Source organism: Arvicanthis niloticus, chromosome 9, assembly GCF_011762505.2.
Source record: "Arvicanthis niloticus isolate mArvNil1 chromosome 9, mArvNil1.pat.X, whole genome shotgun sequence".
Lineage (NCBI taxonomy): Eukaryota > Metazoa > Chordata > Mammalia > Rodentia > Muridae > Arvicanthis > Arvicanthis niloticus.
Window position 1 is genome coordinate 60,643,230 of NC_047666.1, and position 24,223 is coordinate 60,667,452.

The window sequence follows — 24,223 nt, forward strand, 5'->3', positions numbered from 1 at the left end:
AGAAGTATGATTGATTCTAAATTTTAGTTTTTCTTTGTCTTACTTAGGCTTTGCCTAAATAAATTATATTAAAGCAAACAAACTCCCCTCAAAACTGGCTGTGCTTAGGCTAGGCCTGGTGCACATTTTCATGGAGACAACATAATGAATGATTAAATTCTTAGACTTTAGATACTGTATTTTTAAAAAAAGATTTATATAGTAATATATTATTATTATTATTATTGTGTGAGCGTGCGCGCGCGCGCGAGCGCGTGTGTGTGTGTGTGTGTGTGTGTGTGTGTATGTGAATGCCATCTGTGTGGAGGAAACATCAGATCCCTTGGAGTTGGGATTTGTGAGCCAGTGGACTTGGGTGCTGGAAACTGATCTTAGATCCTATACAAGGATCCTCTTGAACTCACTCTATAGACCAGGCTGGCCTTGAACTCACATAGATCCTCCTGCCTCTGCCTCTTGAGTGCCAAGATTAGAGGCTTGCGTCATCAAACCTGGTTGACCTAGAGTCTTTGTAAGCCCACAGTTATTCTCTCAGTAGACACGGACATTACTCTCCGCCTCCGCCTCCGCCTCCGCCTCCGCCTCCGCCTCCGCCTCCGCCTCCTCCTCCTCCTCCTCCTCCTCCTCCTCCTCCTCCTCTTCTTCTTCTTCTTCTTCCTCCTCTTCCTCTTCTTCTTCTTCTTGTTTTTCGAGACAGGGTTTCTCTGTATCTCTGGCTGTCCTGGAACTCACTCTGTAGACCAGGCTGGCCTCAAACTCAGAAATCTGCTTACCTCTGCCTCCCAAGTGCTGGGATTAAAGGTGTGTGCCACCACTGCCCAGCTGGACATCACTCTTCTGAGCAAATCTGTCTGTCTCTTAACCCACATCCTTAGGCTTATGCTAAAATATCTTTGATGTTGGGTGCTATCTGCTCATGCCTTTAATCCCAGTACTTGAGAGACAGACATAGGCTTGAGGCCAGCTTGGTCTACAAAGTGAGTTCCAGGACAGCCAGGGTTACACAAAGAAACCCTGTCTTAAAACCCAACCCAAACCAACCAACCAACCAAACAAACAAACAAACAAAATATTTATTACTGGCCATATTGGTAACACATGCTTTTAAACCCAGCATTTAGGAACCAGAGGCAGGAGAATCTCTGAGTTTCAGGCCATCCAAGGCTATAGTGAGACCTTGTCTTAAAACAAAACCAACCAACCAACCAACCAACCAACCAACAACCAACAACAATAAAATATTGTCATTAGCCGGGCAGTGGTGATACATGCCTTTAATCCCGGCACTTGAGAGGCAGAGACAGGCAGATTTGTGAGTTCCAGGCCAGCCAAGGCTACACAGAGAAACCCTGTCTTGAAACAACAACAACAACAAATATATATATTTATATATATATATAAATATATGTATATATATATATATATATATATATATATATATATATATATATATATATATATATATATATATATGTAAGTTATGGGGTCTCATTATATGGCCTTTATGTCCGAGCTCAAGGGACCCTCCTGACTCAGACCTTCCAATAGCCAAGACTACAGGTGTTAGCCACTGTCCTTAGCTTCCATGAACAGTTTCAAAGGTGAAATTAGCTTAAGTTCCTATTGCAGAATTGGGTCTGGAACCCAAGACGCCACACTTGCTCTCTCACTCCGGAAACTATCTATACCTCCAATCCTGAAATCTGAATCCTGGACCAGTCTAGACTGTTTTGCCTCGGGCAGAGCCACAGAAAGAATCTTACTGGAGGATTGCAGCTCCCCCTTCTGGTCCCCTGTTGCATTGGGCTCATCAGTCTCTAAATTGTCTTCCAGTTGTAACTTGGATGGCCAAAAAGAGGAGGGCAGATACCCACATATTCCTCAACTGTATGTGGTTTCAGGTGGCAAATCAGTGACAAGGATGGGCTAGACAGACATACTTGGTGAACTAAAGGGTCTTCTCCAGAGTCAAATAGAGAGCGCAAGGGGAAGAAAGGAATGAAAAGCTTAATAGAAGAAAAATCAATACTTGAATAAAAAAATCATGTTTATTTTCTGTATATGAGCATTATACCTGTATGCCTGTATGTATGTATGTATACATATATGTTTATCTGTAAAATACACACATATATACATACATGTGCATATAATATGTACATATATACATACATATACACACATACCACACACACGTGTGTATGATACATACATTAAATGCTGGTCCTGTAACCTGTAAGGCCATTTGAGAAAAAGAAGCAGAAAAGTCAAGGGTTCAAAGGTATTCTTTGCTGCATATCTAGTTTGAGGCCAACTTGTGATACATAAAATACATGCGCACACACACACATACACAAACACAAAGGAAAAGAAAAGACAAGAATAATCACTAATGAGACAAAATCACTCATTATCCTCACACAGCTGAGTCCAGTGGCAAATCTTTTCACTGTGAGGAAGTCAGTCATTCCACAAGGAAAACAGTTCTGATTCAGACATTAAGATTAAAAACTCAATTAGCAGCAAAGATGCTTAATGTTTAACTCCCTTGGGAAAACATCACCTCTTTATAGATGTTAGTGTGACTCTATTCTTCCGAAGGCTTCTGCTTCTGGATTTATGAGGATATTAGATTTCTTCTGCTGCATGTACATTATCGGCATATTTTCTCGGTAACCTTTCTAGTGTTAGCCACTTATGAGAAGGTCCACCAGAAGGCTGTATTTCCACTCTGAGTGTCTGGAAGCCTTCCTTCTCTTGTGACTATTGATCTTAGAGTAGTCCCTGTATGTTCCCATGTGGGAACAATCTATTCTTTTATTTAAACGGCTGGAGATGGGGCTGGAGAGATGGCTTAGCGGTTAAGAGCACCAACTGCTCTTCCGGAGGTCATGAGTTCAAATCCCAGCAACCACATGGTGGGTCACAACCATCTCTAATGGGATCTGATTCCCTCATATGGGTGTCTGAAGACAGCTACAGTGTACTTGGGGATGGAGCAAGAGGGAGAAGGGAAGGGGGAAAAAAAAGAAAAAAAAAAAAAAGAAAGAAAGAAATGGCTGGAGAACTGCCCAAGGCCCTGACTCTCAAACATGGTGCTATGTTGCATGTTGTGATGGTTTTTCCTGGTTGTCATCTTGATTGTAGCTGGAATGAATCACAATCCAGAAGTGGAGGACACATTACCCGAATTTTGAAGTGGGAAGTTACAAATCACTTAAAAATCCAGATTTAAAAAAAAGATTTATTTTATGTTTATGAATACTCCATCTGCACATACAACTATGCATCAGAAGAGCTCATCAGACCCCATTACAGATGGTTGGGAGCCACCATATATGGTCCTTGGGAATTGAACCCAGGATCTCTAAAGGAGCAGCCAGTGCTCTTAACCACTGAGCCATCTCTCTGGCCAGAAATTTTTTTTTTTTAACAGTCCTTAGATCAATGTCATTTAATCCTTTAGGCTTGGCTTTTTTTCTTTCTTTCTTTGGCTGTAAAAGTAGAGAGATTACTGTCCTATTCTTTTTGTTTTGTTAAGGTCCAGGAATCACCCCACAAACCACACAAACACCAGGCTCAGCCAGACAGGGGTGGTTTATTGAATGCACACCCCAGGACTGATCAATCAGGGATGCAGCTCAGATGTGGGAGTTGGGAGCTGCAATCACGGACATTGTCCAGGATCAGTTTATATAGGGAAGAAACCCTAATGATCTCATGAGCAGAGATACAGAGGAGGCTGCAGAGTGGTTGGCATAATTCCAAGTTTCTATAGTAGTTTAGACGTAACAGTTCAACCTGACTTCTATCTTGTTTGGCTCTGAGTGAAGGCTATGGCTGGGAAATTTCTGAGAACAGTCCTCAAAACATGGTAACAAACATTTGAGCATAACAGGATGTATAGTCAACTCGACCTCGTTCTGAGCCAAACTGGTTTTCTATACTGATAACCAAGCTGCATTTTGTGTCGGCAGTATGGTATGCCTGGCAGGCCTGAAGCACAATGGCTACAGTTATGTCAGGGAGGTAGGGCAGGGATGCTGCTTTTATCTATGGGTTTTTTGTTTTTTTTTTTTTTTTCCTTAAACTTTTTTGCTTGTTTGTTCTGTTATTTTGAGACAGGCTTTCCCTAGGTAGCCTTGGCTATCCTGGAACACGCTCTGTAGACTAAGATGCCCTCAAACTCAGAGATCTGCCTGCCCTCTTCAACCCAAGTGCTTGGATTAATGGCCTGTACCTACCACCATGTCCCAGCTTTTAAAACATTTTTAATGGTTTCTTTATTCCTATTTTATGTGTGTTGGCGTTTTGCCTGCATGTATGTCTCTATGAGGGTGTCAGATTCCCTGGAACTGGAATTACAGTTGGGAGCTATCATGTGGGGCTGAGAATTGGAACTTGGGTCTCCGAAAGAACTGCCAGTGGTCTTAACATCTGAGACATTTCGTCAGCCCCATCATAATTTTATTATTTTGTTTTGTTCTTCAAGATAGGGTTTCTCTTGTATAGCTCTGGTTATTGTGGAACTCACTCTGTAGACCAGGGTGGCCTTGAACTTGAAAAGATCCACCTGCCTCTGCCTCCCTGAGTGCTGGGATTAAAAGCATGTGCCACCATTGCTTGGCCTGGATCCTCATCTTGAGTCAGGAAGTTACAAATTCAATCTGGGCCACACTTCCTGCTGCAAGCCTATATATGAACAGTTAAGAAGGAAACTTTTGCTTCTTGCCTGCTTGTCCTCACCTTGCCAGCACATACATCCATTCCTTTACTGGCATTACAACCTAAATAAATCTTGGGGAGTTCAGCATACACAGATCAGCAGGAGACATCCAGTCTTGTTTAGTCTATAAGCAACTACTGGAGTTTTGGACTTTCTGTTCACAGCCAGCCATTTTGGATTAGCTGGCTGTTAATGTTTCTTTAATTTATTTTGAGACAGGGGTTTTCTGAGTAGCCCTGGCTGTCCTGGAACCACTCTGTAGACCAGGCTGGACTCAGATTCTGAGATTCGTTTGCCTCTGCCCCTTGCATGCTGGGATTAAAGTCAGGCACCAGCTCCCAGCTGCAACTAAGCTTTTCTGATAGGCAGGGAGGGATCCATCATCCTTTCATCCACAGAACCACAATGTAAGGAAAGTTCTGGAATAAGGAAGACTTTATTTGTATATTTGAAAGCCAAGTGTGGGGACACACTCCTCTAAGTCAGTCCAGCACTGAAAAGGCACAGGCAGGATTGCCAGGTTCCGGGTGGCCAACTTGGTCTACATAGTGAGCTTAGAGCGGTATGTCCCCTCCAAAATCAATGAAGCCCACTAGGCACAGAGGTGCACCCCTTTAATCCTTACACTGAGGGGCTCCAAGTCAGGGAGACCCAGTCGATATTTGCAGCTCACAGTCAGGACTAACAGATGAAGGTGTGTGGTGAGAACAGGTGCATCAGATGGGTTGTTTTTATAGGAACAAGGGCTGGAAGCAAAAGGCAAACCAACCCAAAGGTAGCAATTCCGCACTGGAAGGGATTGCACTACACCACAGGCTGACTGTGGGTGAGCGCTCTGTGCATCTCTAGGAGAGTGGCTGTCATGCAAATCTGTGTAAAAGCTTGGAATGAATTTCAGAGAGACTGGGAGAGCTATTGAAAAATAAAAATGGGAGAACCAAGAGCAACGTGGAAAAGCCTTCTCGGCTAACCCATGGAGGACGTACTGCTCATCTTGACCAGCAGTTGTAGTTGGTCTCAAACTTGCTAAGGTCACCTTTACTTATGTTCCTGCCTCTGCCCCAGGAGTGCTTGGATTACAGGTATGCTCTACAACCTAGTTTGTGCTGGGGGTGTGAAGGTTGAACCCAAGGCTCTGAGCCCAAAGGATGACCTATAAACTGAGCTATGTTCCTAGCCCCACAGCTGGAATTTAGGGTTTTTTAAAAAGCATAATGAGAAAGAGGGGGAAAATAAGCTTGTGACACGATACATACATTCAGAAGTTTTTTTTATTTCAAAACAGAAACTACAGTAACATTAATAGAAAGTATATATGAAGATATTCACAAGCTGGCCATTGGCAAATGTAAAAACTCCACCCAGCATTACTGCCAACCAGAAGAGGTTAGGAGTCCCCTTTCCCAGCAAAGAAAGAGCCTTTCTTCCCATAGCAATGAGTTTTTAAAGCCAAACTCTCAATGGCCACAGGGAGTGGCGAGTGAGTACTGAAACCGAGCACTGAGCTCCACGTAAGGGTTTGCCTAAAGGGTCTGAAATGTGTAAGCACCGAGGAAGGACAGTGGGATCCAGTGACCTATGGAAAAGGGATGAGGGTCATCAGGGTTGTCTCCATTTATGGAAGTGGAGAAGGGGACAGTTGGGAAGGTGTCTGTCTGTGACCTATGATTCCAGGAGGGAATCTTGGCAATGCTCTCAATATACCAAAATGCCACGTTTCTTAACTCCCTTTAAATAAAGCCTCCCTCTGCCCACAACTGGGTCTTCAGGAGCCACAGCCCTGACCTCACACCTTTGCATTGTGCCTCCTAGCTGGAGTGAGGCAGAGCCTTCCATCCTCAGACTTCAAGGAAGCACCCATCTCCAACAGGAACAGGGAACCCAATGAGTGGCTTCTGATCCTGGGTGCAAATGCCACCCAGCAGAGGCAGTATGGCTTCTGTACACAGGGTTGAGTTCCAGTAGTCAATCAAAAAAAAAAAAAAAAAAAAAAAAAGCTACAGGAGGAAGGGGACCAGGGACTTCACGCCCAGAGCAAAGTGACAGTGCACAGACATTCATGTCCTCAAGCGTGGACCACGCTGCACACTCATTCCCGTTGCCTCTAATGTGTGTAGGAGAGTCAAGGCCCCTTGGGCACGTAGCACAATATAACAGGGGATGTGGAAACAAGGGCAGCCTGAGACTGTAACAGACATAGGCTAGCATGCCAGGACTCCAGAGCAACAATGGACTCACTCAAATCAGGTAGTTAATAGTCATCCAGCAAAAATCCTCTCCCAGAGCTGACGTAACAAAATCCAAGTTAGCTATGAATCCCTTTAAACCAAAATAAAACAAATCAACACATAAAACCTCTTAAAAAACCAAGTTGAAAAAAAAAATAATGCCTCTCAACAACTTCTATCCTTATGGCTCACTCACTGGTGAACAACAGAAAAGAAAAGGCAAGTTCACAGGACAGAGAGAGTTGTTTGGTCCAGGGAAAGGAAAGGCTTGCAGCGAGCCCTCCCTTTTCTGGACTCCATGTAACATAAAAATCCATCAATACCACTAACTACAAAGCCCACTTCAGTAACAAGCCTAGATTTTAGTAACACTACATAAAAACTATAATCTTAAAAGAAAAGACCCACAGAAAGCCATGAGCCTTTTAGTACAGGCACTCGCTCTTCTGAGAAATAACAAGGGATAGTCTCCCTCCATCTACAAAGGAGGTGGCTCAAAGGCCACCAGTAACATCCATCCTCCCTGTTGTACCCTCTCTCCAGCACCAAACTTTCTTTCCTCCAGAACCTCTCTTTAAACACCTCCCTCCAACCTCAATTTCATTACTGTCTCATTATTTGGTAAAATGACACTTAAAAAAATAAATATTTATGCAATTCAACCTGAAGATAAAATAAATAAAAGTCAAGTTACTTTGCTGTGCAGAGCTGTATCAAGTGAGGAGAGCTCTCTTGTTCAATCCCTAGGGCCCCCCACACTGGCTATGAAGATCTTTTTTCCCTGGCAAGCTAAGGTGGTAGTGGGGGTGGGGCTGTACCCCACCCCCTACTCCCTAGTTGTCCTAGTGAGCGGGAGGGGGGGTTAGAACCTAAGGGGAGCTGCGGCCCCTTCCCTCCCGCTATGAAGGTAGGCTTACTTGGTCTTTCCTGATTACAAGAGAAGTTAAGTATCCCCCAAATCAAACACTTAAAAGCCATTGGCAATTGGACCAACCCCAGCATTGGGTGCAGCTGAGTTTTCATGGAGTGTGTGGGGTGAGAGTAGCAGCGCTCGGAAGCAGTCCTGGTTCATCCTGATGAGGTCTCCCCACTTCAGGGGAGGTTGCTTTCCACAGTGGAGGGAGGTGAAGGAGGAGGTCCGGCTCAGGCATTGCCAGGGGTCTCCTTGATAGGCTGCATGCTGTTTAACTCCACACCAGCAGGGCCTTTCCCAGACTGCGCCTGTCCCTCGAAGGTCCGGGCAATTTCCTCGAAAGTCCTGCCTTTGGTCTCCGGGACTTTGAAGAAGGTGAAGATTAGGAAGAAAACAAGGAAGGCAGCGAAGATGATAAAAACGTAGGCTCCCAAGTAGGCCTAGGAGACAGAAGAAAGAAGGCTGCTCATTGGTAGTTGACTGTTTCATACAAATTTACCAATTTAACTGTTCATAAGCGGGCTGGAAGGTGGCTCAGTGGTTAAGAGCACTGACCTCTTCCAGAGGTCCTGAGTTCAATTCCCAGCAACAACCATCTGTAATGGGATCTGATGCCCTCTTCTGGTGTGTCTGATGACAGCTACAGTGTACTCATATAAATAAAATAATTTTTTAAAAAAGTGTTCATAAACGTGAGTGGAGCCTCACGTTTCTCTCTGACTGGCCTACAAGTCTTCCACACTGAACAGCAAGCACCACTGGTCAATTCACTTATGGTGCCACTATGTATCTCTGCAAGTCATATGTCATCCCTTTTTGTAGTCACCAAAACTAGCTGCTTCCAAACACTTCCTGCGGATTTCTGTTTGGCTTTGTTTCTGGTTTTTGAGACAGGGCCTCACTTTTTAGCTCTGGCTGTCCTGGAACTCACTATGAGACTATACTGCCCTTGAACTCACGAGATCCATCTGCCGGTTTCCTGAGTGCTGGGATTAAAGGCAAAGGCTGGGGCTGGAGAGATGTCTCAGTGGTTAAGATAACAAGAGGACTCAGGCTGTTATTCCTGCATCCATAAGGCAGTTCATTCATAATGGCCTGTAACCCAGGCACAAAAGTACACAGACATACACAGGCAAAACACCCTCACACATAAAATATACATATTAAAAAAAAATGTGTGTGTCACCACTTCTGGTCCTTCTGGGGATTTTTGATATTAAGACACATGATCCACAATACAGACGTGTTAGAAAGACTTGTGGAAATAGAAAATGGTTCGTTTATATAATAAATCAGCTCCAGGTCACTTTCTAACAGGAAATCCTGAAGCACCTGGTTCTCAGTGCTGACTTAAATGATGATTTCAGTGTTGGTCTGAAAAGTTTGGGTACTTGGTACTGTCCTATTCCTACACTGTCTCAGATCCAGTTTCCAGTTTTTCCTCCAAATTTTTTTGTTGTTTTGATACAGGGTCTCAACTGTCGCTCAGGCTGGTCACAACCTTATAACCCACCTTCTTACCACAGCATCCCAAGTGCTGGGATTGCAACCATGAGCTCCGTGACTGGCTCATCCTTCCCGTCTCCCGTTTTCTTGAGAATGAAGCAGCAAGTCTGATTTAAGGTGCTTGACACAATGATTTCCCCTGGAGCGTGCCCACTACCAAGGTGAATCTTAAGTGTGTTGAAAATAAGTCAGCTGGTTTGTGAGAGAGTGTGTTTAACTTTAGATTTACTTACTGCAGCTGAGGGGAAGAACATTCCAACCAAAAAGTTGGAGGTCCAGTTAGAACAGCCAGCCACTGCAATGGCAGCTGGGCGGGGACCCTGGCTGAAGAGTTCAGCCACAATAAACCAGGGAATGGGGCCAGGTCCAATCTCAAAGAAGGCCACGTAGACCAGGATAGCCACAATACATACAAAGCTCATGGCTTCATATTCATCCTGCAAGAGAAAGAAAGCAAGCAAAGTCCGTTCAAATGCAGCATGACGTAGCGTTCATTTTTGGAGCTATTATCTAAAGCAGTCACTCAGCTTGTGAGTAAAAAGCATAGTGGTTCTGAATCCAAGCTATAGGACCTCAGCCTTCTCACTCTGTACCAAGACCATGTTAACATCTGTAAAATGGAACTACCTCAAAGTGATTTCTGTTACTGCCAAAGCCTGGCCTTTGAGATGACTGTTAAGAATTAAATTAGATATGGCTTGCAAGATGGCTCAGCAGATAGGGGTGCTGATCACCAAGCCTGAGGACACTGCTCAGGTGCCCCTGACCCACAGGGCATAGAGCAGCTGGAAGATTAGGAATTCAAGGCCATCCAAGGCTACATAAGTCTTTACCTCAGAACTGACTCAGACAATGCATGGTAACAAGCGAGATTACATGCATTGCAATGATACCCATTTACCTATCTCTAAAGGTATATACCTTCAATAGAACTTTTGGAAATCTCAAATTTGACTTTATTGATGACCTTGAAGGTCAATACCCCAGCCCCTGTCACAGAGAGTAAACTACAGCCTCATCAACCCCGTCCCTTCCGCCACTCAAAGAGGACTCACCTTTAGTAACAAAGAAACCGTCATGAAAATGGAACAAATAGCCATGCCTCCCAGGCCTATCATGTGCAGGGTTCTCCTCCCTGCCTTCTCCACCAGGAACAGCTAGAAGGCAAGACATTTCTGATTCCGTGAACACGAAGTGTTATCCCCGGCCCCCCTTCTCCAGGCACACCTAATCTGTCCACACTTCCCCTTTCCCACCCGTTCCATATTTGCTGGGTGAGTGAAGATTACTTACACCCATCAGTCAATATTATTTTTCCCAGGGGAAAGCAATAAAATGGTTTTAACTAGATGTGAGAAATTGAAAGCGAGGCAGTCTATGCTTGAACACTTGAAGGAAGAATTCTTGTTTCTCTCATTCCCATCCCTCATCCAAACTATCCATACTTACAGAGACGACAGTGAAGATAGTATTAACCACACCCGCTCCAATCGTGGCATAGATCGGCTCCTGAACACCTGCATCCTTGAAGATTCCTGTTGAGTAATAGAACACCTAGAAGGGAACAGAAGAGCATCACTGACCGCACCGCAGAAGGAAACAGAGGCGGCGTCACGGACTGTACCCCAGGAACACTGGAGTCCTTGGCCAGCATATGACTCCTGCACCCTCCACCTCCCATTGTTCTGCTGCATTGTTCCTAAGATAAGACCCACACTTTAGTTGACTTTTCTTTTTTAGGGGTGGGGTGGGGTAGGGGTATAACAAGTATTACTTGGTAGCCTCTGCCTCTCCAGTGCAGGGATTACAAGAAGGTGACACCAAGCCTACCCAGTTCCATCACTTTCTTACGTCTACTTTGCTGATTATTTAAGTCTTTGTCTCTCTCTTGTTTCACTACCTAGCGCAAGATGGCCTTTGACTCCTAATTCTGCTGTCTCACCCTCCCTAGTTAAGATTACAGAAGTGTGCCACCACTGGCACCTTTGCCTTTAGGTCCTTCTTAAAATTATTATGCATGGCATGGTGGCACAAACCTTTAATCCCAACACCTAGGAGGCAGAAGCAAGAGAATCTGTGAGTTCAAGCCAGACTGGTCTATAGAGGGAGACCCCATCTCAAACACCAGCACAAAAGAGAGAAAAACCACCATACACTGACAAACCCTGAGGGCTGGCAACACAGCTCAGTAACAACATAACAACACAGGCTCAGTAATGCGGGCCTGCCTTTAACCCCTAACTCTGTAAGACAAGAAGCTAATGGAGGGACACGTCACATCTCACAATTGGTGAAGTGACTTCTAAGCATACTGGACACTGGGTTTCCCTTTTTGTTGTTGTTGCTTTTGAGACAAGGCCTCTCTATGTAGTTCTGGTTCTCCTAGTCCTCACTCTGCAGACCTTCCCAGTGCTGGGATTAAAGGTGTGAGTCACCATGCCCAACTGGCTTTACTTTTTAAGAAATAAGTCCAGGCCTCGTTCATAAGAGACTCGGGAAAATACAGCCCTTGCCGGGCAGTGGTGGCGCACGCCTTTAATACCAGCACTTGGGAGGCAGAGGCAGGTGGATTTCTGAGTTCGAGGCCAGCCTGGTCTACAGAGTGAGTTCCAGGACAGCCACGGCTATATAGAAAAACCCTGTCTTGAAAAACCAAAAAAAAAAATACAGCCCTGCAGGTTTGGGGTAGACTATACTCAGGCCAAGCTCCGCTCATTGAGAGAGTGGGAGTTAGTCCAGTAACGAATACAGTGAGGTGGGACAGGGGCAGCTTGCACTGTGCACCTCAGTTGGGGGTGGTGTTTTGGGTCCTGTTTTGCAGGACTCGGGTGAGGCAGCCAGGAGCTGTGTTTGGTAGGTAACAGACAAGTGCACATTCCGAGGCTTTGTGCAACCATGCTTTCACAGCCATCGCAGCTCTGCTGTTCCGTCTGTTCTCAGCATTATTCTTTTTATTCTAGTAATATATGACTGTACTATCATTTTCAAATAAGGAAATCTGAGTGGGATCTGTCAAAATTCCTTGGGAGAGTGCAGGTAAGGAGTCCCGTAGGAAGCTTTCAAACTAACAGATTCAGCCCCCCCCGCCCCCCCCCCCCGCCTTTTCCTTGGTGAGGATCTCATGTAGCTAAGGCTAGTCCTCAACTCAATATATATTTGAGAGTGATCTTGAACTACTCATCTTCCTGTCCCTCCCCTCAGGAGCGCTGGGATTGCAGCCATGGGGCCCCACCACACCAGATTTACAATCACAATGTGCCCAGGATCAAACCAAGGGGCTTCATGCAAACTAGGAAAGCACTCTGCCATCTTATCGACATCATTTTTTTTTTTAAGCCCTGGCTGGTCTCAAACTTAGGTGATCCTCCTGTCTTGAGCTCTGAAATTACAGACACAGCTTTTTCTGTTGCCATGGAGTTCTTGCTATTGATGTTGCTATGACTGTATTACTCCTGTCGCTGACCTCACATTCTTGGGCACTAATTAATGACCCTCCTGTTCCAGCTTCTGGAGTCATTACATTCTACAGACACATGCCAACCTGCCAACAAATGCGAGCGATTTCAGGGGTGCCTCTGGGCCAGGCCCCTGGCAGATACTCACAGCATTGATCCCAGAGAATTGCTGAGACAGCTGGAGGACAATGGAGATGAGAAGGGGCTGGACGTAGTTAGGTGACCTGAAGAGCTCCAGCACAGTGACCTGCTTCTCCTGTGACATCTTGACACTCTCCTCTTTCATCTCCTGGATCTCCTGGACCACATCCTGGGTGCCCCACAACCGCTGAAGGACTGGGGAAAAGAGACAAAAAGAATAAAGATACTGTGTGTCTCCCAACCCCTGCCACCACACACATTTCCTGCCAGTCGGCAAGCACCTAGAGCATCCATCTTTGCTTGTCTTCCTACTTCAGTCTCAGCTTCTGACTCAGACATCCATGTCAGAACATGGTCAAAAGAATGACAATGGTCAACAATGCCTTTGGAGAACTGAGAGAGAGGCTGGGGGAGTGAGGGTAGGGAAGCAGAGGGCCTTTTACCTCAAGTGCATTTTGTTCCCTAGATTGTTCCTGGATGTGACTCCATACCTCCTATGACAAACATCTACATTCACTTCATAAGACATGCCTATTCTTGCTGGAATGTCGGAACAGAGCTCTGAATCTGGTCATGGCCTCCTGCCTTGCTTTCTTGCTTTCCCAGATACAGTCTATAGTACGCGCCAGGCAATTGTGTTTAAACTGGCCTGTCCTGAGAAAGATCTGGAAAAAAGGGCTGCTCTGTTAATATTTAGTATGTGCTTCCTGGTGTTTATTTACATGTTTGTCTGAACTCAAACGACCTTCTTTGTTGCATCCATGTATACACGTAAGGATGTCCTTACTGAAATTGCAGTAAGGTTGTCTACAGCACCAGACTGTAGTCCACCCGTTCTTTTAGGTCCTCAGATCCCAGGTCTCCCAGATACAGATCTACTCAGGTTAGCAAATCAGAAAACTCTTCATGCACATGGAGATCCAGGAAAGGGAGGTGACAAGAAACACACCCAAGGCCCTCACCAAGCACAAAACCAAGCTCCCCAGGCGACACACATAAGCAGCACTTACTCTCCGTAGCTTGGTCTTCCTCCTTTCTGTTAATGAGCAAGAATCTCGGACTCTCAGGGCAGAATGGAAGGGCTGCGCTTTGTAGGATAGCCGGAATGACGGTTAAGCCCAGTAGCCCAGGCCACAGTTCTTCAGAGCCCAGGATAAAGTCCAAACCAAAGATCTTAAATCCAGACAAAGAGAATGTTTAATCCCAATTATATTTCTATGCCATAAATGCACTATTTAAAAAAAAAATCACTTATCCTTTTACTATAAACAGGAAAGAGAAAACTAATTGTTTCTATTCCTTTCTGGGCCCTGCCTACATCATTAGGTGTGGTATGAACTACAGTAATATCTGAAAAGTATACATAAATACAATTGAACACATGCCAGATCTAGAGTGCTTCACATATGTCAGTTCATTCATGGAGCACAGAGCTAATGCCCATTAAATATGTAAAACTGGCTGGGCAGTGGTGGTGGTGCACACCTTTAATCCCAGCACTTAGGAGGCAGAGGCAGTCGGATTTCTGAGTTCGAGGCCAGCCTGGTCTACAGAGTGAGTTCCAGGACAGCCAGGGCTACACAGAGAGACCCTGTCTCGAAAAAAAAAAAAAAAAAACAAACAAACCAAATATGTAAAACTGTAAGGTACCTGAGCCACCAGAATTCCAATAACGATGCCCAGCTGGTTCAGTGTGCCAAATGCACCCCGAAGGGCAGTGGGAGACACCTCTCCAATGTACATAGGCACAAAGCCCGTGCATAGTCCACAGAAGATGCCTATAACCAATCGGCCCAGGATCAGCATTTCGACAGACTCTGCTATCTTGGCAAATCCCATAAGGCAGCCCCCAGCAATGGACAACAAGTTGACTAGAAGCATAGAGTTGCGTCTGCAAGGTTAAAGACAAAGAGGTTAGTAACACAAGAGATTCCCTGTCTGTCTTTCCTCATCCTTCTGTTCTTTTGAAGCCTCTGTGGATTTAAATTTAAATTTCTTTCCCCTTTGTTGCTGTGGGCTTGTGAATTTGAGGGAACCTCCTCACCTGAGCGCTATACCTTAGGGCTTTTTATTCTTAAAAAAAAAAAAAAGGTACTATGTTTGTGTGTGTGTGTGTGTGTGTGTGTCCAGGTGCCAGCATGCCACAGAGCACCTGTGGAGCTCAGAGGGCAGCTTTGTGGCTGGCTGGAGTGGTTCTCTTTTTTCACCCTTATGTGGATTCACCTCAGGTCATCTGGCTTCATGACACATGCTTCTCCATACTGAGCTATCAGGCCAGCCCTATTTTATCACATTTCATTATAGAACAAGTTGCAAAGATGGTAGGATATGTAGGACAAAAGAATTTTTTTCTTTTTTCCTGAATACTCAAAAGGTAGGCAACATCGGCTCTGTGTCAAATCGTTAAGGGCTAATTAGTACTAATTAGTACTGAAAACTGGGGTAACTAGTGCTTTACAAGCTAAGCTGGCCGCAAAGAGACAGAAAAGACTAGCGGCTTCAGTGGCTGAGGGGCCTCGGGATTCTGGCGGTTAAAGAAAAGGTCCCACTATGCAGCCCAAAACTCAGATCCACTTGCTTGGCTTCCTGAACACCAACATGCCCACCAGACCTGTGAGAGCCTTTGATCAGATAGACCAATAAATTATAAAGGGAGCTGGGAAAAAATGTTGATGCATGGTTCCCATCCCTAGAGGCCCACTTAATTGGCTTATAGTATTATTACACATCACTGGGATTCCTAAAAGTCCCCCTAGGGAATCCTAAGTATGCAGCCAAGGTGCACAAATACCATTAAGAGGGGTAAAAAATAATAATAATAATAATAATTAAAAAAATCTTTAGTTAAAAAAAAAAAAAGTTACAACAGGTTATGGTCCCAGCACACGAGAGGCAGAGGCAGACTGATCTCTGTGTTCAAGGCCAGTCTGGTCTAAGGACAGCCATGGCCACACAGAGAAACCTTGTCTCAAAAAAGCAAAACAAGACCCCCCCCAAAACCCCTCTTCCTCCACTTTCTTCCCCATGCCTGAATCTCTGGAGTGCCAGGACTGTGTGCTTGTCCCGCCATGCCCAGCTGAGTATTTTATTTGATTTTGATTCCATTACTAGTCATTTCTGAAAGTATATGATCCTTAAGACATTTTTTTTTTTATTTCAATCAGTTTCCTCTTTGGAGAGAGAAATCAAGTTTACTGAGCCATCGCTCACATTTCCACATGGCAAGGATCACAAAAAGTATTACTTTTAATCCCAGCACTTGAGAGGCAGAGGCAGGCAGATTTCTGAGTTTGAGGCCAGCCTGGTCTACAGAGTGAGTTTCAGGACAGCCAGGGTTACACAGAGAAACTCTGCCTCGAAAAAGCAAACAAACAAACAAAGTATTTATTTTATAAAATAATTAAAAGACTTCCAAGAAAACCTCCCAAAATATTCAGAAATGAAAATAAGTTCTGGCTGGGTGTCATAGCATCCAGGAAGCGGAGGCAGGTGGCTGGACCTGAGTTTGACAGAGGCCAGCCTGGTCATCTGCAGTTAGCCAGTGACTCAGAGGGGGGAAAGAAGCAACCTTTGACCTTAGAAGTTTAAGGAACTCCATAGCTGACCCCACGCTAACAAAATTAAACTAGCCTAGGAACTAGATAAGATGAGAATGTCCGAGATCAAGGTCTCACGCAGCAGATCACTAGGCCAGGTGAACTAACTTTCCCCCAAGTATAAATCAATACATTCTCACACAGCCTTATCCCTGACCCGATGTGTTCTACTGTCTTCTGTGTAACCAGTACAGGCAGATTCCTTGCCCAGTGTCTGATCAGTACCTGCCAAAGCGGTTGACAAACAGTCCAACAGAAAAAGAGCCAATCATGCCACCAACAGAGAAGATGGCCACACATAAGGACCAGAGGGTGGTCAGCAGCGCCTCGCTTGGTAGTTTTTCTAACCGCTCTTCCAAAGTGTAGTTAAGAAAGTCCCTTAGGATCTGCATAAAAAAAAAATGCACAGTGTGAGGACAGACCATTAAATCTAGATGAGAATAGAAGACATACCAGGGTGGCTTCCTCAGAGGAACAGGAGGAAGGAAAGGTACTCGGTTTGAAAAGGGCATCATCCTAAACATCCAGTAGGTGGCAGCACAGATATTCAAAGGGGCACCCCACCCAGTCACGACTTCCCACTTTCTTAGTAATCCCTGAGGAATAATATCGGAAATGGATCACCACTCGGTGAGAGGGCAGAGCTTGAGGAACAAACAGCCTGCCTTAGCTGCTTCTAAAGAATACCAGGCCTCCCCCATCTTAGCCAGCCATCTTCAATTCTCAGTCCTACTTTAAAAAATAAGTTTGCTATTCCTTTTCACTTAGGTACTTCTCTGACACTCACTGTCTCAGGTGCGTTGATGACTCCAGTGTTGTAGCCAAACTGGAAAGAGCCAATTGCCGCAATAGTCACAGAGAACACCAGAGATGGGGTCACCTGGAGAGAAGACAAGGGGAAATGCTTGCAGACTTTGACTAATGGCATCCTTGCCCTTTCTTTCCAATGATGCCTGGTTGGCCTTCATCCTGAGGTATTTCTCCTGCCTTTGCTTAGAATGCCCGGATTTCAGGTGCATTTGGAAAGAAAGACCTAAAGAGGATTTGAGTCAATTCTCTTGGCCTGGTCTACATAGATAGTGCCAGACTACACCAGCTGGGCCAGGGTAGTGCACAACTGTAATCCCAGCACTAATGAGACCCACGCTGTAGGATCTTGAGTTCAAAGACCACCTGAACTAAACTTCTCAAAAAGAAAAGGCAACCAAAAACTTCACCAGATAGAGACAGGCACCTGACTGCACTAGGGAACCGTGAATGCAGGGTTGTGGTGGCTCATGCCCACAATGCCAGGCTGAGGCAGGAGGATAGCCGTGAATTCATGGCCAGCCTGGGCTACAATGAGACCTTGTTTCAGAACATAAGACATAACAGACCCAAATCCCCCAAAGCATAGAGGGCAGAGCAAGGCTCCATGTGGTCCACCACATCTCACAGACTGTAGAGGCCAGAGCTGCTCTCGGGCCGACCGGGATGCTTAATCCCCCAAGCCCCAGGGCCAACAGTATGAATTCCTGCTTTCTCTCCTCTCCCGCCATCCACTTCTACTTTCAGTCATATTCCCTTCCCCTCTTTATAGTTTTGAGACAAGGCTCCATACTCTGTATCCCAAGCTAACCTCAAATTCAACACACTCCTGCTTCAGCCTCTCAAGTGTGGGATCATAGGTGTGAGCTGCTATGACCAGATTTTTTTTTTTTTTACTTTTCTTATCTCTAGACTACCCAATCTACCAACAACATCCTGGCCCTCTTGAGAGTCTTCCTGTTCTCTAAATATGGTATTATTCTCCACCCAGCTGGGCAGAGCGTCCGCTCATTTTGAACACATTAGGAGCCATTTTTAGCAGAGTGGAATCAGACAGACATCTCACCTTGCTGGGAAATCACTCAAGTGGGCAGCAGCAACTCAAAACTGAAGTCTGAGGCCGACCTCTTTGGCCTGCCTGCCACAACCTCTTCACCTGTCCTTAAGTTCCTCTTAAGGTCACTCCCGGTGACAGGCTGGGAGTGTCTACCAGTGAGCTGACCTTCCCAGCAACCTCCCAGCCTCTCGGTGTTAAGTGCTGTCCCTTCCTTCCAGGCGTTCTGTTAAAAGCCCTTTCCTTGTCGTAAAACTCTTTACAAACATCCCCCCTTTCATCCTGATTTTTTTCAGTCTCTTAATTCACTTTATTTTCAAGTTAATCTTCGTGGAAATGCCCTTTCCCTTACAAATATTGCTTCCTCCGCCCACACTAACACAGATATATCCATCGCTCACAACCATAGTGAGGACAATTGGACTTCCCTCCCCACAGTACCGGGAATCCCAAGGACCGATGGCGGGATGCTGACTGCAAACCCAAGCCAACCTCAGGTCCTCAAGGTCTAATGCTTTCCCAAGACGCCTTCCAGATGGCTCCGAGACGCACTCATCATCCCCGCGGCCAAGTCCCTAGCCTCTTCGCTCTCGTTACAGCTACCTCAAACACACCCGAGAGGCAAACAGCTTCTTAGGTGACTTTCACATGATAGGAAGGTGTCCCGGAGGAGCCTCATCAGGTATGACATGCCTAGAATGTTAACACTGGTATCGAATGTTGGAGCTGATATGAAAAGGCCTCCGTCCGGATGGCTCGGTGACTTAGGAGAAACCGGAGCGTGGCAATCCTGCCTTCGTGAGGACCCCAAACAAGCAAATAAAAACAACCAGCTCTTACCTTCGTTGTCCCCATGGTCCCAACCTAATTCTCAAGTCTTACGGTAGATCTAGAGGTATCCAGCTGTCTTCGGCAGTAAGTTTTCTTAAAGGTCCTCAGTAGCAGCTCTCAGAGAGCATCACAGCCCGAAGCCCAGCCTACCTATTTATAATCTCTGCGCAAGGGGTGGAGCCTGCAGCCCCCAGCCCCCTCCCTCCCTCCAATCCTTAATCTCTGACCCCAGGAATTCAGTGACCTCTGTTATCTGATCCGCTCCAAGCCCCCAGGCCCCTAGCCTTTGCAGGCAATCACCCCACCCACCCTCCCAGCCTCCTCCGCTTTTTTACCACATCCTCCCCGCGGTTCTTTTTTTTTTTTTTTTCTCCCTTCCCCTCAAAGCGCTTCCAAATTCCTTCCCTTTTTCAAGAGCCTTTTTTGTTTCACAGAAAAAAATACTGAAAAAAGTTTGGAGGGCGGGCAAATTTGAAGGCACTGGATGTGGAGTAAGTCTGAAGACAGGAGAGCTAATCTATGTAAGGCACGGTTGAGTGGGTGCTGGCTTTCAACTGAGAGTCATCCAAGGAAGCAGAGGAGTTATAATGCGTTTTCACTATAGACTGGCTTGAAGGAGGAGGCAGCCCAAGAAAATCTATCCAGGTGTGAAGCCTGGAGTCTGATCAACGCGCTCCCCGGGCTCCCGGAAGGATTAAGTACACAGCCCCAGTTCCTTACCACAGCGTGGCCACCCCACCCATTGTGAATTCTGCCACTCTCACCTCTGTTTTGAGGTTAACAGCATCTAGAAACACAATAAATATCAAATTCAACTTACAGATACTTGCTGAGTGCAAACCTCTCAGGCGAGGAAACAAGAAGCGGGGTGGAGGTGGACCGCAGAGAGTGGGATAGCACTTGTCTCTAGGTTAACCCCCCAGAACAATCAATCTAGGGCAACTGATTCTAACGTAAGAAACGTTTGCCAAAACAATTATCTGGGGATTGTGTGTTTCTCGAAAGACAAACTCAAGACAAGTGACTACCAAACTGTACAAGAAACCTAAAAAATTGGGTAGGCGACATGAGAGCTCAAGAAAGGCCAGTCAGTGATGGCCTGCAGGAAGCAGGCCGGATTTCAGGTGAGTTCCAGAGTGAAGCAGCTGAGCATGTGATAGACACATGAGACCGAGGCTCTCAACTTTGACTCCCGGTGGGAGGAGGGGAGGCGACCCCTCCCCTGAAGGGTGGCTTAGTATAAGCAGGAGGAAGGAAAGACATCTTCACTCCCTGACTTTCTGGTCAAAGTTCTAGACTGATGGACTGAACTGAAGCAAATCTGGTCCCTTTCTCCTTAAAGGAGGGTCTCCCCCATATCGGATGCTTGCTGAGAAAACTGAGGTGAAGTGAACCGTGCGGCGGCGCAAGGAAACCTTCCCTGAGGTTGCACCCCTTCCTCCCTGTTCCTCCCTCCATTTTTCTTTCCTAGAAGCATTGAGTCGGAAGCCCCGTTTAATTACCACAGCAACTGAATTTAGCGGCCAAAGGAATAACAATGCCCAAAGGCCAGTGCCAGCCAGTAGAAATAGAATTCAAGCCACTGATGCAACACACCATTTTCTTGTAGCCACAGTAGAAATAATGAAGGTTGTCAAGATGGCTCTGCAGGGCCGAGCAGTGGTGGCGCATGCCTTTAATCCCAGCACTTGGGAGGCAGAGGCAGGCGGATTTCTGAGTTTGAGGCCAGCCTGGTCTACAGAGTGAGTTCCAGGACGGCCAGGGCTACACAGAGAAACCCTGTCTCGAAAAACAAACAAACAAACAACAAAAAAAAGATGGCTCATCAGGTAAAAGGCACTTGTTACCAAGTCTGGCGACCTGAGTTCCATCCCCAGGACCCACATGGTGTCAGGAGAAAACCAAGTCTACAAAGTTGTCCTCTTTTTGTTTTTTTGTTTTGTTTTGTTTTTGAGACAGGGTTTCTCTCTGGGGCCTTGGCTGTACTAGAACTTGCTCCATAGATCAAGACCTGATCCCTTCTAGCCTTCCGGGCTCTGTGCACATTTGGTGCACAGACATACATGTAGGCAAAACACCCACGATGCGTTAAAAAAAATTTTTTTTTCCTCTTTTTCTTTTTTAAAGGCACTCCAGAGGGTGGAAGTGATCTGGGAAAGACAGATGCTCCAAAGCCGAAGATTAGCTGTGAAAGAGGCAACCTACCAGGCGATAACAAAGTTATGCTTGTATGTAGTGATTTGTATGTGTTTTAAAGATTACAGCTGGAATTTAGCTGAAGCCCAAGAATCTAAAATGTGCTTAACAAACTGAGACAAATACTCTCTGAAGCAGTAGCTCGTCCGATGCTTAAGCCAACAATGCCTCATACTACTGTGGTCTTTGCAGTAGAGTCCAAGACAGATGGTCCCTATCTCGAGCAACACATATCAGCTGCCGAGTAGCTGTGACAGTTTCCCTGGGCTCCTCCGTGCGCGTTGTGGGAGTGGATGCCACTTGACTGAAAAGTCCAAGTCCCAGTGAGGGTGACCAACCCTGAGGGACAATGCACTCAACGGTGGCCTCATGGCTGAGATGCAGTAACAACACCTACCTACCACGTGCCCTTAGATTGCTTTCGAGCTCTCCTGTGTTTCCTGGGTATCGAAGAGGGGGAAGCATGAAGGGGACTTTAATAAATTTACCCAGTTGGGAGCTAAGAGCAAAGTAGGTGTGCTTAGGAGAGAGGGAACAACAGGAACAATAGCCTGGGATACCAGTTCCCAATGCACACACCTGCACAAAGGGTGCCCCACTCTGGCCCCCTGCTGCTACCTGGGGTTGAGGTTTGCTGGTGTGGAGACTAAGCAGAAGGACAAAGGATCCTACAAAAGAGCACTTTAAACTCAGCCCAGTGGCAGCCGGCCTGGGAAAACACAAGGTGAGACGCTGTAACAACCGCCCAGATTCTGTGCTCTACAGCTGTGCCAGCTCTCACAAACAGCAACCTGCCTGGTCTCACAGGGCTGATTCTGATCTTTCCCTACCAGGTGAGGGGTCCCCATAATTCACTTTAAATCTGAAAACCCTGTTAAAAAAAATCTGAAAACACTGTTAAAAATAGAAAGGAAAGAAGAAAGGAAAAGAAACGAAAAAAAGAAGAAAAGAAGCGAAGCCCTGGGGTGAAGAAAGGAAAAATCTGAGAAATGCCGCTTCTCCTGTTTACACTGCGTATAACCATTCATCACTGCCTCCGGCCTATCCTGAAAACCGGATTCCACCTCCCAGCTTCTCATCACTGGGGCAGATCTCGCCTGTCCCAAAGTCTCCAGGAACAAATTCCAAAGTAGTGTTGACCCTAAGTTAAAATTCAAAGCACAGCAATCTGCTCAAGATCTTCAGTGGTGCCTCCTTAAGCCCTGGGTTCAAAGCACCTTTGACTACAGACACGTGAGCCACTGGTTAAAAATTCCAGCAGCGTTAACAAAAAAGCTAAAGCACACACGCTAATTTTATTATATAATTATTTACCCTATCTGATGTGTTGCAAATTCTGTTTCACTTCACTCTCTTTTTGTCTTTGCATTGCTGGGGATTCAAGCCGGGGCTGAGCCATACCAGTCTCTGGCCTCAAAGTTCTCATATTAGTATTTAACCAACATAAAAATTATTAATAATCTATCTTGGGTTTTTTGTTTTGTTTTGTTGTTTTGTTTTTGCACCAGGCCTTCAGAATCCAATGTGCATCTTACACTTACAGCGCACCTCAGATGGAACACCCAAATTTCAGGTATCGAGATGAAATATCCTCTTTCTTTTCATTTCTCCCACCCACCCCACACACCCACCCCCACACTGGGTACTGAACATAGGTCCTTTTGAATACATGCTAGGCATGCACTCTACCACTGAGCTGTATTCCCAGCCTGAAATGCTATTTTAAAATGAAACTGTAGTTTTGAACCCAACGACCTGAGTTCAATCACACACAAACACACCACCCACACGAGTGGGCCACCCCACAGGGAAATAATTCAATGTGATGTAATGCTAGGCAAAGCCTACGGAGAACACCAGAATCAATCAAGGCTACCCTGGAATCCTGCACATGTAGCTACTATATGCCATGAATGGATAAGTGTGTTCTCCAAAGGTTCCTGTGCTAGAAGCCAGGTCCAGCGTCGTCGCCATGCTAAAGGGAAAGAAAACCTTTAAGTAGTAAGGCCTGGGCCAGCACTTTATATGTGTGTGTGTGTGTGTGTGTGTGTGTGTGTGTGTGTGTGTCTTAGCACACTCATCACTCATGGGTCAGAGGACAACTTTTGAGAGTCTGTTCTCTTCTCTTTCTACGACATGACCCCAGGAATTGAGCTCTGTTGTAAGGCTTGGAAGCCAGTGTCTTTATTCTCTGGTCCATTTCCCAAGTCCCTAAACCTCTTTTCAGGCTCTTTGCAGTAAGACAGACTTATGCTTTCAGTCCTGGCTCTGGGTGAATCAAGGATCAAGAATTTCAGGCTACTCAAGTATTTTATTATAGCAACAGAAAATGGACGGATCCAGTTAAATAGTGTTCTCATCATCTCTGTGTCACGTTTTCAGGCTTAAATTCAAGTCCCGGTCTATAGAATGACTCTGTGGACAAAAGTCCTTAATGTGCAAGCTTGATGGTATGACTCTATTCCTAGAACCCCACCACGCCAAACGCTGGCAATGACTCTGTGATAAGAGTGCTTGCTGCTTTTGCAGAAGACTGCACTTCCACCCCAGCACACATAGGAGGTGGCTCATAGCTGCCTGTAACTATGGCTCCAGAGCATCTGATATTTTCTGGTTTCGGCAGGCACCCACGTGTGTACTCAGATAAACACATAAATAAAAATAAAAAGCCAGGGGCTAGAGAGATGGCGGGGGGGGGGGGGGCAGGAGGGGGTTAAGAGCACTGACTGCTCTTCCAGAGGTCCTGAGTTCAATTCCCAGCAACCACATG

General features: G+C 45.7%; 1 protein-coding gene across 3 annotated transcripts in view; it reads right to left on the minus strand.

Annotated features, from left to right (window-relative positions):
* Nucleotides 1-5,979: 5,979 nt before the first annotated feature.
* LOC117715326 (solute carrier family 2, facilitated glucose transporter member 3) overlaps nt 5,980-24,223 on the minus strand; it is a 67,516-nt gene continuing 49,272 nt past the window's right edge. The window contains exons 1-10 of one of the 3 annotated variants that reach the window (XM_034512091.2): nt 19,267-19,426; nt 17,353-17,445; nt 16,791-16,951; nt 14,620-14,860; nt 13,980-14,142; nt 12,977-13,164; nt 10,823-10,927; nt 10,429-10,530; nt 9,607-9,810; nt 7,955-8,307 (exon numbers count right to left, since the gene is read on the minus strand). In XM_034512091.2, coding sequence (XP_034367982.1) covers nt 8,098-8,307; nt 9,607-9,810; nt 10,429-10,530; nt 10,823-10,927; nt 12,977-13,164; nt 13,980-14,142; nt 14,620-14,860; nt 16,791-16,951; nt 17,353-17,445; nt 19,267-19,281 — 1,482 coding nt within the window. In that variant the 5' untranslated portion in view covers nt 19,282-19,426 and the 3' untranslated portion in view covers nt 7,955-8,097. Of the gene's footprint in view, nt 8,308-9,606; nt 9,811-10,428; nt 10,531-10,822; nt 10,928-12,976; nt 13,165-13,979; nt 14,143-14,619; nt 14,861-16,790; nt 16,952-17,352; nt 17,446-19,266; nt 19,427-24,223 lie in introns of those variants that run through there. The other 2 variants (XM_034512090.2, XM_076940528.1) reach the window with 2 other exon arrangements.